At 34.7% G+C, this 20,108-nt stretch overlaps 3 protein-coding genes across 5 annotated transcripts in view; 2 read left to right on the top strand and 1 right to left on the bottom strand.

Annotated features, from left to right (window-relative positions):
• Positions 1-220: 220 nt before the first annotated feature.
• Positions 221-3,642, top strand: COX4 (Cytochrome c oxidase subunit 4). 2 transcript variants are annotated; one of them, NM_001311986.1, is given in 7 exon segments: positions 260-307; positions 1,086-1,173; positions 1,908-2,021; positions 2,634-2,779; positions 2,782-2,826; positions 2,998-3,134; positions 3,530-3,642. In NM_001311986.1, coding segments are annotated over 5 exon segments (420 nt in total). In that variant the 5' UTR covers positions 260-307; positions 1,086-1,089; the 3' UTR covers positions 3,029-3,134; positions 3,530-3,642.
• Positions 3,643-4,128: 486 nt separating this feature from the next.
• On the top strand, positions 4,129-8,968 carry LOC106123410 (uncharacterized). The gene is made up of 7 exons (XM_013319747.1): positions 4,129-4,792; positions 5,009-5,159; positions 5,434-5,725; positions 6,528-6,622; positions 6,910-6,973; positions 7,259-7,405; positions 7,797-8,968. Exons 1-7 carry the CDS (start codon positions 4,192-4,194, stop codon positions 8,955-8,957), a joined length of 2,511 nt encoding a protein of 836 aa, XP_013175201.1. The 5' UTR covers positions 4,129-4,191; the 3' UTR covers positions 8,958-8,968.
• A 2,353-nt stretch (positions 8,969-11,321) lies between these two features.
• LOC106128707 (inactive dipeptidyl peptidase 10) overlaps positions 11,322-20,108 on the bottom strand; it is a 131,476-nt gene continuing 122,689 nt past the window's right edge. For both annotated transcript variants that reach the window (XM_013327177.1, XM_013327171.1), the window contains exons 4-18: positions 18,382-18,509; positions 17,810-17,973; positions 16,061-16,278; positions 15,443-15,545; positions 15,236-15,357; positions 14,680-14,930; positions 14,362-14,527; positions 14,056-14,199; positions 13,740-13,880; positions 13,372-13,463; positions 13,168-13,288; positions 12,940-13,013; positions 12,482-12,642; positions 12,046-12,239; positions 11,322-11,870 (exon numbers count right to left, since the gene is read on the bottom strand). In XM_013327177.1, coding sequence (XP_013182631.1) covers positions 11,721-11,870; positions 12,046-12,239; positions 12,482-12,642; positions 12,940-13,013; positions 13,168-13,288; positions 13,372-13,463; positions 13,740-13,880; positions 14,056-14,199; positions 14,362-14,527; positions 14,680-14,930; positions 15,236-15,357; positions 15,443-15,545; positions 16,061-16,278; positions 17,810-17,973; positions 18,382-18,509 — 2,229 coding nt within the window. In that variant the 3' untranslated portion in view covers positions 11,322-11,720. The remainder of the gene's footprint in view (positions 11,871-12,045; positions 12,240-12,481; positions 12,643-12,939; positions 13,014-13,167; positions 13,289-13,371; positions 13,464-13,739; positions 13,881-14,055; positions 14,200-14,361; positions 14,528-14,679; positions 14,931-15,235; positions 15,358-15,442; positions 15,546-16,060; positions 16,279-17,809; positions 17,974-18,381; positions 18,510-20,108) is intronic.

Raw genomic sequence — 20,108 nt, 5'->3', positions numbered from 1 at the left:
AATTATTATTAGTGTTTAAGAAAAAAAATGCTGGTATCATTAGACTGTTTTGTTTCTCGTATCCCTTTTTTTTACTATTTAATATAAACCCTATTCCATTTGCGTTTGTTTCTTATGATTTTTGATTCAATCCTAAATAAGTTAGTTTGAACAAATACATTTTTTTTACAAAATTGGACTTAAAATTATAATGGAGGAACGGAACGTTTTTTAGTTCGGTAAGTTGTTGTTAGATGTCGCTGCTTTTTTCACAACTCGAGTGGTGTTGGTCAAAATTCCACCAAGGATAGAAGTTGAATAAAATAAGGTAAAGTTAAATGTTATATTTAATTTAGTGTTTTTATGTTACATAGCTTTTAGTTTTGCATATACGCTTCAAATTGAAGGTAAGTAGTACTCTATTTATTCGTCGTCATAACCAAGTAGACGTTCTTATTTCAAAATGTAAGTATCACTACTTATATTGAGATAATCATTATTACTTAGATAGTGTTCATCATTTAATTTAACAAAAGTTTTAACCACGTAGCTGTCAAAAGTAATTTATTGATTTTTATAGTTTTTCATGTTATGTAACCCAAATCAATACTTCTACTTCTAACCTTACCTGTTATCACAATTTATCGTTTTCGGTCACCTAAATTCCTATTTAAGCAACATTTAATCATATATGATTCACTATGAAACTAAAAATGATCCTAGATTTCGATAAGTCAATTATATATTAACACTTGTCCAGTGTATTTTTATTTTGACATCACTTAAATAATAAAAAAAACAATGTTTTGTCTAAATTAGACTAATATTAAATAAAAAACGATGTAATGTATTATACATTATAATATTAGTAAGGAATATACTATAAACATCAGTTTTATTTAACATAATATGAAATTATGTTAATTTTTTATTTTGCTAATAATATCATATAAAAAAGAAATTTTGTCATTAGATTACTAAATCTGATATATACTAAACAAAAAACTATGTCATTGTTAGTATTTCAAACAAATACTATTATATGATCCTCAGTTATGGGTATCACTTTTAGTATTGTTCTTCAGCATATCATTTTGTTTTTACAGAACAATGGCCAACTATTTATTACGCCGTGCGATAATAGATGCTATTCGTGTCCCAGTGGGCACCAGAGCATCCAGTGAGCTGGCCAAGGTAAAGTACAATATCAATAATATTCATCCTAGATACATTTGTGCTGTAATGCATGCTTTGATAACCATGCTCCAAACAATTTAGAATTTATTGATTGTTAAAACAGTCTTTCTCTTTTTTCTCTTATATCACCTCTAAATGAGAGAGATATTATTTATATATATACTTTTTTTATATCATGAGGTGGCAAATGAGCAAGCGGCCACCTGAAATCGCTGAAATAGCAAAGTTACCGTTGCCCATAGACATACGCAATTGCATATGCATTGCCTACCTTTAATCGACGGAGGAGAGGATGCACAAAAAGAAAATATTTTCCCTTCCCATGCATCCTCTCATCCGGAAAGTCCACTTCCACTTCCCATCCTTTCCTTATAAGAATAAGGGTAGGAAGGGAAAGAGGACTAAATTAGGCCTCCGGGACGCACACTCATCAGACGAAACGCGGAATTGCTTCCACTTCACGCCTGTCTTCTGTGTGGTCGTGGTATTTCACCTGGCGAGCCGGGCCAATTCGTGCGCTGATGTTAAAGCGGGCTCTACCACTGTTAAAATATGTACAGGATTTCAAAAGATGTAACACTCATTTATATACACATTTGTCCAAATTTGTTCTTTAGGCATTACACAACATACTGATGATAAATTTTCATATGAATAATTTTTTCCCCGAGGCTTTATGGATGAAACAAACAATGATTGTTTTCTCTTCACAATAATTGGTTTTGTTACAGATTGGCAATCGTGAATGGGTGGGCTATGGTTACAATGGCCAACCGACCTACGTAGACAGGCCTGACTTTCCTCTACCCGCTGTTAGGTTCCGCCCTGACACTCCTGATGTTAAGGTAAGGTTTAAATCTAATAAAGAATTTATTTTATCTTCAAATTTATTAATGATATAGATTTTGTATGTAAAAGTACTGGTACTAATTGCCGCTTTATTTGACATGGGGGAGGTCTTCTTGGCCTAGTCTCAACTTAGGGGCAGCTCCAAGCCCCTCAGTAGAGACATATAGTGAGCTGATGATGAGATGATTTCTTTGTTCTTTTATGTATTAAATAAGATAGATTATGTGAAAGAAGATTTATGTGTGTGAGAATTCAGATATGGCTAGTAGAGATGTACGGAGGAGTAGTACATGCTCTACTCACCCTCTGTAGGGATAAGAGTAGGTTCCTGATGATTAAAAACTTGTCATATCTTCTGGTTACTTGGAGTTGGTTCTAAGGCTATTGGGTTAATCTTACTAATATTATAAATGCAAATGTTTGGATGGATGGATGTTTGTTTGAAGGAATATCCGGGACAGCTAAAAGGATCAAGATGAAATTTGGCATACATATAAACCATAGTCTGGAAGAACACATAGACTAATAATTATTATTTACTTTTATAATTCACGGACGATAGTATATTAAAGATGGATTTGCTTATTTTAAATTTATTTCAATATCAGGTGCTCCGTGAAAAGGAGAAGGGTGATTGGCGTAAACTGACATTGGAGGAAAAGAAAGCACTCTACCGTGCTTCTTTCTGCCAGACTTTCGCTGAGTTCCAAGCCCCCACCGGAGAATGGAAGGGAGTTGTCGGCTGGTCTCTTGTGTTTATCTCTCTGTCTCTCTGGATCTATATGGGAATGAAATTGTTCGGTAAGACATCCATGATTACATAATTTGTTCTATTTTAATGTTTATTACTAATTTACTTGTAATAAATTAAGTTTCTTTATGAATCTGGCATTTGAACAAGTGGCCACCGGTTTCCTGTAAAAAAAGTAAACTGTTGCCCATAGTATGAGTAATATCTTTATATTTCTCCAGTGTACAGTCCTCTGCCAGCATCATTCGATGAGGATGCCCAGAAGGCTCAGCTGAAGAGAATGCTGGACCTTAAGGTCAACCCCATTGACGGACTCTCCTCCAAGTGGGACTATGAGAACAACCGCTGGAAGTAAACTGTAAGTACATATATATAAATATAGATATAAAAGTAGCAAGATCTTTGTATGGTCAATTTGATGATTTCTCTTTTAATTAGAATCAATATTATATCTTCTTAATATTGAAATTTTGATTCTACTTGTCTATAATAAATAGGAAAGATTTGATTGTTGGTTTGTTTGTTTGCATTAAATAGGCTCCGAAACTAGTGAACTATCTACACTATCTCTAGATGATTTAGGCTGTATTTGTTACTAGATGTTTTTTTATTCAGTACAAACGAAGTCGCGGGTAATGGCTAGTTTGTTATAAACATGTCTGTACCAGTATGTCTTAAGCAATGTTGACAAGTGAAGATCATTTGAACAGACATACACAGATTTAATAATAAAATAACGTTTTTTTATTCCAGATTCCAGATGAGTAGTGCTTTCTGGTTAGCTTGAAGCGGACTAGAGTAGAATTGTATTATAAGCAAACTAATTCTGTAAGATAAACAAATTAAATGTGATTCCATCTACCAGCTGTGATTGTTTCATTACACCTAAGACATCCTTATACCTATCTCTTTCTAACATACGTATTTTAGATTTACTGGTATATATGCATCTCTCTTTAGCTCAATTTTTTGGGTTCGAAATGTCAGATTTTTAAAACAGATTATAAAATGTCAGTTAATGGCCTATTTTTTTTTAATTCTGTCCATCTTTTGTTTAGATTAAGGACAATGCGATCCTACGATACGTAAGAAAAGTTTTTTTTAGACTAACCTATGCCTTTCCTTGAAAACTTGGAATAGATTGGTAAAATGGTTCCTAATGAAAAATAGAAAATAATATATTAATCTGAGTTTGGTGTTACTGTATCTTAAAATAATATACATAAACATATATTTTATATGTATTCCTGTTAACAAACGTAAAGTAAATTTCTCAATATGCCGTAAAAATAAAATTTCTTTCACAATAATATGGTTTAGATAAGAAAAATAAAACAATTTTTGTGTGAAAAGGATTTTGTTTGATAGTGAACGTATTAATTTACAAGTCGTTTTGAAACTTAACGTAATTTCTCATGTTTTCTGTTTTCGATAAATTGTTTATTATTATTTTATTTGGCATCATCCATCGTTCAGAAGCGTTGGTCGAACTCCCAAAACTCGAAGTGGACGATCTTGTAAGAACAGAGAAAATTATAAGAAACACAACAAACAACATTTTATCCAGTTTGAAATTTAAAAAACCAATAAACAGCACAAGGATCAAAGAATTTTCAACGTTACATCATTATTTTTTATCTATTACATTTCGACATTCGAGTACACTGAGAGAAATAGCTCGACTAACTAGAATTGACTATAAAAAATATAATAACGCGACGGAAAATTTAACGACAGCTATAAACGAATTACTAGACGATGGCCAATGTTCTAATGAAAAAAACATAACCTCAAATAAAACGTCAAATGAAGATACGAACGTACTTCTATATGTAGACAATTTTCTAGCAAAACTCGAAACCTTAAAAGAAAGTTATGGCGTTAATAAAGTATTTTCAGATATTAATTCTAATATAATTAAGCTTTTAGATGAATCTAGACAAGCAAGTTTCAGATCGAAAACTAATGTAACGAATTTAAGCCACGACCATTTGTTTGACAGTAGTGAATATTGGGGTAAGTAAATCTTAAAATATTTTAATCAGTAGCATATTAAAAACATCAAAATTGGATGTAAAGGCACCGTACCACGTCTGCGCAAAGATTCCAGTTAATCACGAGTCGCAATTGAAGTTTGAAAATTGTAAACCTCAAAGATAAGACGCTGACTGGACAGGCTACAAGTCGTGGTATTTTGTGCCTATTTAAATAGTGTTCTTTTGTTTCTTTTAGTTCCAAGCGGCCGACGTATTTACAAAGGGGAAAGAACCAAAATCAAACATTATCCGTTCATGGCCAGTATTCAAATTTTCGATGTCTTCCAATGTGCAGGCTCTATTATTAAATCGGATCTTATTATTACGGCGTCTTCATGTCTGCAATTGTAAGATTTTTGTCCATTCATACTTAATATTCGTTTGACATTGGACGAAATTTTTTTAACCATTTTACCTCGACGTAAGAAACAAAAGTTTATCCGTAAGTCAGAATGTAAATGAGTTTACTTTGGTTTGAAGGAAATAAAAGGTCATCTTATTTGTATTATATTTTTTTATTCTAGTATTTGTAGGCCGTCCAAATAGTGTCAAATAACTGGTCGAATCTCGTGTGTATTCCAGAAACATTTGACTATAACAATTTCCATTACATTTTTTTAGGGCTTGGAATAATCGTTTCTATCGAGAGAATCCAGCTTTCCTCGCTGTCCGTGTCGGATCATCATTTTATAATAGTGGCGGAGAGAGAATAGCCATTTTAGAGATATATTTCCACCCTGATTACAATCCGAAGAGCCTTTGGAATAATATATGTGTATTACGTCTTGAAAGGCATATAGAATTTTTAAAGGATAACGTAAAGAGCGTTAAGAAAATAGCGATAGATAAAAATCCATGGAATTTACCTGTTAATACTCCAGGAATTACGATCATTGGTTGGGGAGCTAAGTCGGTAAGAATACCATTAAACTCATATATAAACACGGCTAAACACTCACGTATATTCGTCCGGTGGCGGCACCGACTAGTTACGAGCCAATCGGGTGCCCTTCATCAGGATGAGTGATACTGGTAAAATTTCGCGGACGCGGCCCGTCGCTCACTCGTAGAGTGATAATACCCTTCATCCTGATCAAGGACCCCCGATAGGCTCGAAACTAGTCGTTGCCGCCACCGGACGAATATACGTGAGTGTTTAGGCGTGTTTATATATCAGTTTAGTATAATGCCTCATGAAAGTTTGAATAATTTAAGAATACCATTGATTGAATCTTAACATGAACACGTAAACACGGGATTCTTACCACGATTAAGCTGTTTGAGAATATCGGAATATTTCGGCACATTTGCATACGCCATTATCACGGTAACAATCCCATTTCTTACGAATGTAATTATAGTAAAAACCACGCAACTTTAAAGTTATCTTTACATGATACATGTCACCAGTCTTAATAAATTTCACGTTCAGTGATAGTGACTCGTGTGTTGACTTCAATTTTATACGAAATAATCTTAAGTAAAATTCATGTACATTTAGTTAAGTGAACAAAGGATTATAGTTAAAATATTTGTTTTTATCTGTTGTATAATAACAATAATAAAAGAAAACGAATTTAAAAATTTATTTTCAGCATTTTTTCCGACTTAATATTACATCAAAAGTTACTTTTCGTATTATACATTTTTTTCTCGTCTATGTCATTTAATGCCGCTAAAATTGCAATAATTGTTTTTTTTCTGTTGTATTGCAGACCAGTAATAAAGTGGGTGATCCCTTTCATAATATATTATCATATTCACACCTAGATGTTTACCCGACTAGGGAATGTCAGGAAGTTTACACCAAGTAAGTGGAATCTTCCTGTCCTTTTTCTACCTACTACTGTTCCAGATATCAGCCGTTATATCTGAATCAGCTACCTTCTGTTAGGACGAAAATCCGACACTGTGCCGGTGTACAACACTAGCCTTATTAAAATGTCAACGTTTATGTCCCCTCACTAATCATTCTGTCACTTGACTTGTAACGAAAGCGCGCCATTCGCGCCAAAGGATCCCAACTAATAATATCTAAAACTTCTTACACAAATTTTGCCTCTTTAACTTCCTACTTTCATGGTTATTTTTTCACAGAGAGTACGTCACGAAGCAAAACTTTTGCGGCGGTTTCTTCTCGAAGGGTGGTGGTGCTTGCAATGTGTGTATTTTATTTAATACTTATTTCTTTTTATTGAAAGATGTGCGGCCTCCATTTTTTTAATGGACGGCGCTATGCCACTCACTCTTTCTCCCCTGGCGTGTTTTAGCCAAAGACATTTTTATTCGTGTTTTTTTTGTGATCTCCATTTAAAATAGAAGTCGCGACTATCGTCGTAAAAAGGAAACACGACTGATATAAGAATGTTGGTGACCACTTGGAAGAAGTGGCTTAGATTTTACCTTCTTTGGACTATTCTAATTCTACGGAATCTTTTCTTGATAGCGTGATGTAGGTGCCCCTGGCATCATAGGAGGGACTCTAGTCGGTGTGGTCAGCTTCGGATCTCCAGTTTGTGGTACACCTGATGCGCCAACCGTCTTCACGAAGGTCGGCTACTACTATCGATGGATAGAGAATATCATGGAAATGGTATAATTTTTTTTAATCTCTTTACGAAGATATTTGAAGAAAAACCTCGTTATATGTTTGTTTGAAAACTAATCTGCAATGGGTTATCGTGATTAAGGCCTATGAATTAATTTAGGGTAGGATCGAGCCACCTCGTTAGTGTTAGGAAGAAAATCAGACAGTGTGCCGGTGTACTTACACAACACTAGCCTTATTAAAATGTCAACGCTTATGTCCATCACTAATCAATCTGACACTTGACTTGTTAACGAAAACGCGCCATTCGCTCTAAATGAGAATAGGAAACTAATAATGTCTAAAAGTAGGGACTTCTATGAGTTGATTAGATCTTTGTTTCGCATGATCATGGCAATAGTTAACTATTAACTTATGCGAAGTATGTTTTTTACAGGATGTGCCTCGTAGTAAAAAGAAAGCAACAACAAAATACACTCTAGATCCCTATGAACAATATTTGACAACGACTCCTGCAACAACGATATTTAAAATAGAGCCTCTATTAGGTGGTAAACCACCTTCTGTACTCGATGATACTGATTACGAAGACAATGAGAATGCATTACGTACACTAGATGATAAATTATTCCAAGAATTTCTAGAAACAATGTTCGGTAGTAAAGAAGTAAAGAAATACGAAGATGTGATACATCAAGATGGGGTTGTTTTAAGAGAGACTAAAGAGAAAAAGACAGTTAAACAAATCGATGTAACAACGACTGAAATATCACTGCAGCCTGTAACATATGCATACGATTCTGATATAGAAAGTCCTCGTACTCAAATCATACCTGTAGATACATATGAAGTAACAGATCCAATACAAGTAACAGAAAACATTGAAGTAGAAGAATCATATAGTAAATACGTTGATCCAAAACATAAATCTAAAATAGAAAGAAATAAACCTAAAGATATTGTCTATGATATACCAGTAACAACTACAGAGGAAGCGCAAGAAATATACCTCGAATTAGCTCCAGATTCCGGTAAAGATTCTCATGATCAATCCAATCAAGAACAATCAATTGACAATCAAGAACAGATTGTTGACCAATCAGAGGCTGTGTCTAAAGGTAAAGAGAGTTCAGAAACATCATCTGCGGATATTAGCGAAATACCAGGAGAAGAAGTGATAGCAGAATTATTAGATGAAATTGATTTTAATCAAATTTTAAGAGAGGTCTCCACTGATGCTACAATACCTAAAAGTTCTCGTCCAGGTTATGCGACTAAATTAGAGAGACATAGATTTTTAAGTACTACTACGGAATCTGCAAACGCTAAATATTATAATATTCCACGTGAATTTAAAAGTGCAGACGGTGTTGTAGAATCTGGTAATAATTCATTATTAACATTATTATACTTATCTGATGGTGAAAAGAAAAGAAATGTCAATAAATATAATTTGAATGTTGAAATTAGTAGAAGTAAAAAAATTAATCCGAGACATTTTAAGAGAGACAATACATTATATAATTTGGGTCCAAAAACTGAACTTTATAGGATTATATCACGCGTTATTGAAGCTGCTATGAGTAATCAAAAATAACGAATCCTCTTGATATAAGAACGTGAATATTAAGCAAGAAAAAAATCTTTGACAATAGTTAATGATATTTTGTCATTAGCAAAAGTTAATGATATTTTGTAATTTAACAAAAAATAATGATGTTTTGGCTAATAAACCAAACTAAAGTCAAAGAAATTAATAGTATTCATTCATATAAGAAATTCTATTTATATTTTTATTAAAGTTAAATGAAATCATTTTATTTTGGGAACAATAATTTATTTATTTTTATATAAAAACAACATTTCAACATAAATAACATATTCATTCAATGATTGCCACAAACATACTCATTTTTACATAATATACATATATCACTTTTAAATATTTTTAATATATTTTCAACACTGCTTTTAGAAGAAAAATTGGAAACATTTGGTAGATAAGAATAGATAGAAGGTAGGAAGGTAGAATTTATTCACTAATCGTGTGACAAGGCAAGTACAAAATATTGTTATCCTGTTTGTTTTTTAAAGGTTTGAGAGTGTTGACATTCTTACTGATGGATCGATGTTAGTCACCCCAAAACGGCTAAAAGGTATTACGCATGGGCTAAAACTTTTTGGCCTAACTTTTTGAAATTCGTGCGGAAGGATTCGCGGGCAAAAGTGGTAACTGTGGGTTTTGGGTATGACACATATTGTCATCTCACTCATTGTCTTCAAATAAAACAGAGACAACATATGCCAATACGGATATTGAAACCCAAAGAATGTTGACCAAACAATTTTATAATGTAAGAAATTTTATGTTGCAACATAATTAACTAATGATCTATGACTTTATATATTTGTACGACAAAATATGTATTTATTTTGCTTTGATATGACAGCTGTGATATTGATGAATGTTTTAATAATTCGACTTATATTTTATGTGATAACATTTTTTTGTCTAGCAACATTGCTGATCTTTTTTCATCAGGAGTCGGTTTTTGTTTGTACTAAGTTTGTTCCTAATTAATTATCGAAATAAATAATGGATAAAATGTGTTTTTTTTATAATTTTTAACTTTGGAAAATGTTTTTTAATGTATGACAAATAAGGTGTCTAAACAAATAATATCTTAACTATTGTTGGAGTTCGAGGATCTTTTATTTTCAGTTTTGTTCTATTCTTTTGCTAACTAGCTATATTAAATCTGTATTTAAATAAAAAATATAACTTCATTTTTGAAATTCTATCCAATGATTTCTACAAGAATATATAGTTTTCTAAATATATCTTTATTACATTTAGATTCTAAATTTCCACAGATAGATAAGTATGTGTTTCAAATAAGATTATTCATAAAACCGCGCCACATTGTGACGTCATAACTGTAACTTTGACAGATTGAGATTCTTTTGACGCACAATCTTATTTGAAACGTAATGTTATAGAGATAAAATGTCATTTGAAGACCGCTTATGCTATTTTTTTTTAATTTTTAAAGCTAACTTTGATTTTACGGTGACATCCAAAGCGACATAGAAATATATAGACAAATTGGTTGATACATTTACACTAAAATATAGAATTTTATCTCTTATAATAATCATAAGAAAATCTCTGGAGCAATAATCTCCTTACATAGTCTGTGAACAATTTTATAAACAAAAAGTACACGAATTAAAAATAATAATATTATTAAATATAATAATAAAATTAAGTGCGCCATTTTGTAATGAAGCATTTTTAAAATGGCGGTAAATGATTATTGTCAATTCAATAGCAAACAATAATAATCCAGTTTTATCACATTTAAACAGTGCACGTATTTAAAAAATAATTTAATACTTTAGTAATTTTTCTAATAAATCAAAAGTACTGAGAGAATAAAGTAAAAATTAAGAAATAATTTTAAAAATTGTCCACGGACTATATTTTTATTTTACAATTTAAAAATATTCTATGAATTATTAACATCGATATTTTATTACATTTCATATTTTATTTTTTGACATAATTTTTTAATATTTTATTTAATTAGGCTTCATACATCAATTATATATCTTAATATATTTACTCATGATAAATAAGGAAAAAAAAAACAAATTACATTAATAATCTATATTTTGGCAGTAATTAAATTCTGTGTTAAAATAAGATATGACCTAAAGGTCTATGTTACCAGGTCATAAAATTAAAAAAAAATCTGTGTGTCTTTACTTTTTTTTTAAATACCTTCAATAATTTTTAGTTATCTGTAAACCACGTACGACGTTTGATGTGTTTGAAAATAAATATTGTTTTTAAATTGTTAAATGTTATAAGTGGCTAGTTTCTTTTAATAATTTGGTAGTGCGTGTTAAACAGTTTTAATTTTTAGCAGTGTAAAACATTCTCAGACATAACAAGATGAACTTAGGTAAGTACAATTTGAATCATAACTTGTTCTCAACTATCTTGCTTTGATGTGTATTTCTCTCGAGAATTTATAATTTTAGGATAGAAATTGTTACATTTAAAAAATGTATTTTACTGCCTTCGAACCTGATACTCGTATCCAAACTGTAAATCATGAGCCTTTATTGATATATCTAAATAAATGCAACCAACATACAAATATCTTCACCAAATGCGTTCTGAACGTAATATTACGTTGATCACGAATGCAAACGTTCAAAAAATGCCATGACACTTTCATATTATACATAGAACATTTAATCTGTGACATAAATGTCAAATTTGACACATTGTTTATGCTCGACGCTTGTCTTTAGTTTCTCAGTTTATTTGAAGTCCCCGTTCTAACTATTCCTAGTCTCGGAATGGAAAAAGACCGCCAACACCACCTGCGTCCCAGTCTGCTAGTTCCACTGGACCGAAGCATTCGTCGAAGAATTGTTCCATTGTCTTATGGAGATGCATGTACGACCTTTCAAAATAATGCCCCTCATCTGGATAGATCTGGAAGAAAGAATTAAAATATTTTACCATCAGATTTTAAAAATACAATATTTATTTAGTCGGAATAAGGAAGGTACTAGATTATGCCAATTCGTTAGCACGTTTAGTTAAATTTCGTTACACAAAAGAGACGAAAGATATAGATATAGAAAGGAAAGAAAAGAGATGGATATACCTGGTGTGTATACAGCGCCTGTGCTCTGACCATCGCGCGTGCTAGAGCAAGAGCATGGTCTGGAGGTGCGCGCTCATCTGCAGTAGCGTGTGCAAGCAGGACCCGCCGCGGTGGTAGATTACCCGCTCGACGCCACACTGCACCTCCAGCTCCGCCCGCAGCCGCGCCACCGTACCTCTCCGTCCAGTATGAGTCTACAACAAACACGGAGTTAACCAACCGTTATATAACAACAATATTAATAATACTACAGCAAAAATGTAAAACATTAGGCCTTACTAAACAAGTTGTAAGAAGATTACGATTTCAGCACGATAAATTGGACGAAGCTGAAGCTTGAAATGACTCTACTGTACTAAGGTCATGGTATTTCACCGTAGGAGTCGGCTAGTTTATATAACCAAAATGTTGAAGTACAAAGAGGGAAGAGGCTTACTATGCCGGCGCAGATCAGCGAGGGGCGCAACTGCGGCTAGACAGCGTGTTACGTTGCGCGCATCGCCCGCTGCCGCCGCAGCAGCAGCGCCGCCGCCGTAGCCGCGCCCCCACAAGCCCACGCGCGACCCGTCTACCATCTTCAAGTTATCGCGCAGGTAGCTGAAAGAAATTGCAATAAATTAAATGTTTTTCAGCCAAACCCAAAGTCTATTTGTATGTCAGAAATCTATATCAAATGATTGCTTAAATGTGGCCGTTAGTGTTACGTTTCTTTTGGCTTCTTTTGGTTTCTTTTGTCAATATTATTCAAAGTCAATTTCTTTAGATCAATCTTTAGGTCAATTTGGTTAGAAATATTCTTGTCTTTATTAATAATGTGTTTTGTAAACCACTTATGTAGAGTTGTTTTTTAGCGTTTACTGAAAATTTTTTACTTAATGACGGATTAGGACTTACGATAGTACAGCTATTTGATCTTCTACGTCTACTGACAGCATCTTCTGGTATATTTCCGTTCTTAGCTCCTCACCCTTTGAACACATTTAAGTTTCTATTAGTAGTATTTACTAATCAACACTATATATCACAATCTGGAGGTAAAAAAAAAACTCAAAAACTACTGACGTGATAGTTTTATTCTTATTCTCCGTGATGGTTGTAGAGTTCATTAAAAAGTTTTCTCACCTGTCCACCAGATCCTCTCGCATCTATCTCAGCCACGATGAAGTTCCTAGCCGAAGCTAGATACCAGCCCCAGTCAGGCCTCCATCTCTCTGTCACTAACTGACCGCCAGGCTCCGCTGAACTGAAACGTTTGTTATTGTTATATGTTCAAGTATCAAGTTCATTCATATTTAAAAAATACTAGGAAATGGTATTGTAACTCACACATGTAAAACCAGCGGTAGGGGCAGGTCATCAGTTTCTCTCAATCCTGGTGGCAGCAGCAGACGAACTCTAGCCTCGCGATGTGCTTGCACCTGAAATAGTCAATGCCAGGCTTATGTAGACTGTTCTTTAGTATAATGTCGAGTCTACTAATGTTTATGGCTGAAAGTGGTTATGGTTGTAGAACCTCAATATATTGGAATTGAAGAGAACTGATATTTTTGGTGATAAAATGGCACGCCTATAGCCAACAGTAGACTTTTGCCTTAAAAGACGATGCTTCATGCATTGTACTAATGTACCCAAATTGTATACATTTTATTTTCTTCACAAAAAATTCAATTTTACGTACTTTTATTCCTACTGACCTCGACTCTAAAAACTTTGAACTGTGGTGTAGCGAGTGCCGCAAACTTCTGCCTTAGTGGCTGACCGTCCCACAGCACGGAGCGTCGCACGCCGTTGGCAGAGCACAGGAAGGTTGCTGGAGGACCCGGACCTAAACATTCCTGTAATACACAAATACCTCTGAAATTTTGAGGAAAAAGGCAAGCAAGCAAACGGCAAACTTCTACATTCTGCAAGGCGTGCTAGTCGACTAGAATTAGATTATGGTTAATAGTGGGTAAAATGACATTGTTATTACTGTGTGAACAACCGTAACAATGTACCATATTGTCATACCTGTACGTAATAAGAGAAGTTCTTGCTGAATATGACCCTGTTGTATAGACACAGTGTGGGCAGAGTATCGTTCTCGTGAGACACGTGCGGCAATACTGTGGACGTTGGCCAGGCGGGGAGAGACGATGTTGAATTCTCGTATTCCTAGAGGATGAGAACATTGATACATTATCCCTGCAGTATCCATTTAAAGTCGAAGAATCGAGTCTTTAATTTGCTAGCAATTACAACTGGTCGACCTCTACTATATATCTGGTTAAACCCGCGCGTAAGATGATTTCAAAAATATCTAGAGTCATTTCGTACCATTTCGTCAACTGGGGGTTCTGTAGTAAGTTGCATTGTGTCAGGCGGCTGAGCGTATGTACAAGTGAGACAGTGCGGAGGTGGAGGCCAGCTACCGTCAGCCGGCACCGACACACGGTACAAGTGTCGCTCGCCTGCCTTCTCAGGAGCCGTGCCTATCACGTATCTGTAATAAGAGTAAAGCTACTAATCTTCCAGAGTAATATTGCTCGCAACTTGGAATTATGTGGTAATTAGCATCCTTACATCCAGCCACACTTTCGCATGTATAAAATGTTAGTAAGATTTTTAAACTATAAGAAGTAAAGCAGAACCTACAAAAGTCTTCTTCTCTCATCCCAACCGGCCAACTGGGTGATTTCAAAGCTGCCTTGAGTCAAGGTTATCCTGGTCTCTGTGGTCAATTGCACCGCGTGTCGCCATATGCCGCCCTGGTCGGTGATAGGCGCGGAGGTAAAAACTCCCGCCGGCCCACCCACTAGTGCACCACCGCCACACCAACCGCACTCTTCCACCGGGTCTGCGCCCAAACCCGACCACCGTGTGCCATCTGACTCGTCACGGAATATCTATTGGTCAAACGAAAAGATTTATAGCTTTCTTTTTCACGTCCGTAATAGGTTTCTATTAATGCAAAAAGGAATTGGAAAGCCTTTACTGGAGGTTGGTCATCAGCTCATTGGATTTCTTCCCTGTCCTGTTCCAAATGATAGGATTATTCAGGTCCAAATGTAAGATTATCTTAATACTAATTTTAAATCTAGTACTGGAGTTGTTATATTATTCTTAGCTGGATCTTACTCCAATATTCAACGTCGAAATGGTTTAACTTCTGGTCAACTGTTTATACTAATAAAATCTTGAATATTCTTACGTCTTGACAGTTGTAATGTACTGCGCTACAGATGCTGATGATGGAAACATTCTGTGGTCGGTTGAGTAGTAGAACTCCGATTTGTTTCTCAGTCAACCAACTTGTCCATCTTACGTACCAACCTAGACAATGTAATAGATTAGTGAAAGTACTTATGATGGATACAATTTGGATAGAATAATATGACTAATTGCGTTGTGGACATACTTTTGTCAACTTGCGACGTAAACTGTATGGGATGCGGGAACAGGAACTTGGGTGTCTTCAAGCTGACCACGTACACCGTTACCATTGGATTGTTGGTATTCACCTGGAATTGTAATTACAGAATTTTTATCTCTTATTATTAACATGAAGATTCACGGATTAAGTCTTAACATTGAAGGTGATAAAATCAAGAACTATTAATAAAATTTCAAAAATATGGTACGTTAGATCCTAATCCAATGTGCACAATAGCGATTTTGAAATCTTTACTTGAAGTATTAGCATTCTCTTTTAATTTGAGCTTCAATGATTACTTGATAAGAGCGTCGGTGGCTCAGGGGTTTAAGCAGTTGACTTGTAATCCGCAGGTCTTTGTTCGAATCCCGCCATGTACCAATGTGTTTTTCGATTTACATATGTACATTTATCCGACGTTCTTACGGTGAAGGAAAACATCGACAAAGATATGTTTGAAGTCAACAAACTCGCACTGGACCAGCGTGTATTGACTATGGCCTAGTCAGGTATGTCTTCATTTTGAGATGTATGGATGAGTAGTGCCTGCATACTGCCGACTCTCCGTAGGGCAAAGGGTAGAATGATTAAACCAATTCATACCTTAGGATACCTAAGCGTCCTAATGGTTGGGTACGCAGGTGGTTCTTGCTGGTCCAACCCGTACCAGGGATACTTGTGTTGTTGTACCAGGCTGTCGTTATATGTCACGTAGAGTAACGTCTGTCCGTCCGGACTGAACCATAATGCACGGTCTAAGCGTAGCACTTCCGTCTCGTAGAGGAAGTCCGGTACACCATTGAAAATAACTCCGGGGATTCCTGCGTACAGACTTGTATTTAAGACGAAAGGGATATCGAAGTTTGAATGGATTGTTTGGAAAATGACATATGTATTCTCATTCTTGTCGTTCTCTTTGAAAATACTGGGATAACAATATTAATAGATGCTAATTTTACAGTAGGATTTAGTTCAACGCGACATATTTCGAACTAGCTGTTGCCCGCGGAATTTGTAAGCGTAGAATAAGAATGTAGCCTTAGTGTCTCCCGGATATATCAGCTACCTTCACGTAAAAGTCCCCTCAAAGTCGGTCTAGCCGTTTAGGTGATTACCCAAAACAAATGCGGATTGGGACAGACAGATAAGAATTCAAAAATGTTTTTTTTCATTATAAGCAACGTAACATGACCTCGAAATATGTTTTATTTTTCGAAATTACATACAGACAATACAATTTTATTTAGATGAATATAATCAATAAGATTACAACGCCTTTGTCGTTTTAGAAATTCGAGTATAGCCTTAGTAAAGTTTACATTAAAACTGAAACGACAAAGTTCTATAATTCAATATAAATTGCATAGAAAATATTCCCTTCCGGAGTCCAACAAAGGAAGTTCTTAATTGTTGTATTGTAGCGCTATTGTGCTGGAAATTTATAACACTATCGAGTGAACAAGTGAACCAATTTCTATTCTATTGTGAATGTAAGAAAAGGTAGCTTATTTTGTTAAAAGTTTTACTTAAATGATTTAGTTGCATTATAATAAATTATGTACAGTCAGCTGCATAAATATTTATACATTTACAAAGCTTAAGAAACTTTTTTACACTTTCGGTTTCTAAAATATGTATACATATTCATCCATATAATTCCGATATGAATACATGTCATTCGAAATTACGTGCATATGTATTTTTTCAAATCGAATTCCTATACAAGTTTCGTAATGGTATACATATTTAAGCACATGACTGTACATTTTAAAATAGTTACTGCAACTAATTTTCAGATGATTAGAATTTTAAATGAATTTCTACGTTGAAAATGTAATTCGATAGCTTAGAAAGTCTGTATTGCATTATAAATTTCTTTGTTCTTTTGTACGAGTATCGATCAACTTGATGACATTCTAGCGAAAGGATACGTTAAATTTGTTATTTATTAAAATAAATGCGAAAGTTTATATAAATGGTAGGATAGGTGGATGGATGAATATTTGTAAGAAGTTATCTCCGGAACGGTTGAACGGATCTTGATGATATTTAACACAGATGTAGAACAGTGTCTGGAAGACACGTAGCATATACTTATTAAGTTATTTAATTCCGTAAGGCGGAGGCGCAGGCGACAGCTAGTTTATATAACTCGATAACGTCCTCTAAAATAAATCAATTAACACAGTATTTCATATCAATTAGTTCATTGGACAAAAGCAGAACAATTCTAAAAACCACGTAAAATTTGTGTCATGAATGACGATGGGGGTTTGAGCCCCTATGCGCTTAAGCCCCCATTGCATCCACCAATAGCTACACAGTATTTGTCATGAACCAAAATATATGTACCCGTATTAGTAATCCTACAGACGAGTGTCTTTAGTATGCGGGGTTTGTAATAGATGTCGTTGTCATGCACGAATACCAGACTAGACCCGACCGGAGACCATTCGGCGTACTGCAGCAGTGGGGCAGATCGGTCGTCTTCAACTGGTGATATTGGTATTTTGTTCCTGAAATATAACAAAAAAGACGTTCTAATTTTGAAAGCTTTAATCAAATAAATCATCGGGTGATGACCAATCGAAGTTGAAAGAACTTTGTGCTATCAACCGATTTGACAGATTTTTAGTATGTTCTTTATTCGAAAATGGATGTTATGCTGGTTTTTAGATGATGTGTTTTTGTTCCGACTACATCTTGAGCTTATTTCCATTATCATTAAACAATTATTTGATTTTAAATTGCCAATATAATGTCATAAATAGTACATTTTCTCAGACAATATAGTGTTTGTGCATTATTGTGTCAGAGTATTTTTTTTTTCTTTCTTTTAACACATTAACTGCCACCGATTCATAGTGTTGGTTTCACATGCAATATTCATAGAATCCTATGTGCTAAACGAATTATTAACTGACCTAGTAATGACGTCATAGACGTGGTAGCGGGCCAGCCTAGCATGTCTCCAGCCTCGCCGGACGTCCGATATGAGTAGTACAAACTTCAGGTCTGCCGATACTTTGAAGTCTACTGCGTTCAACTCCCTCTGGTGATTAAAATATTAATTAATAAATATACAAAAAAGATTTAATAAAATCCTATGTACTATATACACGCGGGACCGCAAAGTTTTTCCGAAACCTTTTTTCTTGGCATGGGATTGAAGCCCTTCTTCTTATAGTGCCATTTTCTTTGGAAGGTCGGCGATCACTAAGGCAACTTGCACCCTTGACACCGCGATTTTGAAAAGCGAACGGGTACTCTTTCCGAACCACTGGCGTAGGTTTTTTAAGGCAGAATGTTCGTCTTCGACCTACACTTCGCATTCCCTGTACGATGGGGGCGCTAGTGTGCTATATTAATTTATGTAGCCCTAAGCACACTTGGTCAGATTACTTTGTCGTTTTAAATTAGGAATGAAAAATTGTTGAAATAACTATAATATATATCGTTTTAGCAATACTTTTATCAAATAAATTATTTTACTTTTCAAATAAATTCACAGTCCAACACGTCGACAATACATCCAACATTCAAGTAACTGATAAATGGCGTGATATTTTCACGTCGGTCAAACTTGATACAGATCCGGCCTATATTATGTAACGGACAGAATTTGGAAACAATTCGTTATTCCCTAGAGATACATCGCTTTTTTATCGTAAACATTTTTAGTATATTTACGTGGTAGGCTTGTAAGATTAAGTGAGATACAAAATGGACCGAACTTGTTTTGGGAAGGTGGTTTTATTTAGCGAATAAATCAACACAAGAAATATAATTTATTTGCAACATCATTAATAAGCCGCTAAGTGAGACCCTTAGTGTAGATTGAGTAAGAGATAATTACAACAAAACCAACACCCGTAACTCAAAGGGGTAGGCAGATGTTACTGATTTGGCTCAGTCCTGCCAAATATATCTCGGTTCTTTTACATTTAGAAATCAAAAATTAGACTCTAAGTTAGACTCTGAGTACGGCTTATTCTTATGTCTATACAAATATTAATTGTTAACATCATTATAGTGTGGGGGTCACAGCCGGAGAATAGTTTTTCAAATAAAACACAGTCTTCTTTAACTTAAATATTTCTTTTGGGATTGTAAACAACAACTTTTTCAAAAACACCGCTGTTACATTGTCTTTTCCATAACCCGAATGTCAGAAAAAACATGGCCATCATTCAGACGAGCAATTACAATACTTTTAATTTACGATAACGAAATACCGTCAGATACTATAGATGTCGGTGGCTCAGGGGTCAAGCACTTGGCTTGCAATCTGCAGGTCCTGGGTTTGAATCCCGCCATGTACCTATGTGTTTTTCGATTTCCGATTTACAAATGTACATTTATCCGACGTTTTTACGGTGAAGGAAAACATCGTGATACAACCTGCACATATCTAAGAAGAAATTCAGAGATATGTGTGAAGTCAACCAACCCGCACTTGGCCAGCGTGGTTGACTATGGCCTAATCACCCTTAACTTAGGGTAGGCTCTGAGCCGCTCGGTGGGGACGTATAGTGAGCTGATGATGATGATGACTGTCAGATAATTAACATGATAATTTGAATACTTTTATTTTATATTTAAGATTCAAATATTTAAATAATCTGTTGAATCGTCATACAAATGATTAATG

This window comes from Papilio xuthus, unplaced genomic scaffold (assembly GCF_000836235.2).
Source record: "Papilio xuthus unplaced genomic scaffold, Pxut_1.1 DF829758.1, whole genome shotgun sequence".
NCBI lineage: Eukaryota > Metazoa > Arthropoda > Insecta > Lepidoptera > Papilionidae > Papilio > Papilio xuthus.
This window is presented reverse-complemented; position numbering and strand designations above follow the sequence as displayed.

Bases quoted from the DNA above. Each gene is read 5' to 3' on its own strand.
- COX4 (XM_013306058.1), top strand. From the start codon at position 1,090: ATGGCCAACTATTTATTACGCCGTGCGATAATAGATGCTATTCGTGTC. The intron at 1,174-1,907 runs GTAAAGTACAAT...GTTTTGTTACAG, and splicing joins CATCCAGTGAGCTGGCCAAG to ATTGGCAATCGTGAATGGGT. The intron at 2,827-2,997 runs GTAAGACATCCA...ATATTTCTCCAG, and splicing joins TATGGGAATGAAATTGTTCG to TGTACAGTCCTCTGCCAGCA.
- LOC106123410 (XM_013319747.1), top strand. From the start codon at position 4,192: ATGTTTTCTGTTTTCGATAAATTGTTTATTATTATTTTATTTGGCATC. The intron at 5,726-6,527 runs GTAAGAATACCA...GTTGTATTGCAG, and splicing joins TTGGTTGGGGAGCTAAGTCG to ACCAGTAATAAAGTGGGTGA. The intron at 7,406-7,796 runs GTATAATTTTTT...TGTTTTTTACAG, and splicing joins TAGAGAATATCATGGAAATG to GATGTGCCTCGTAGTAAAAA.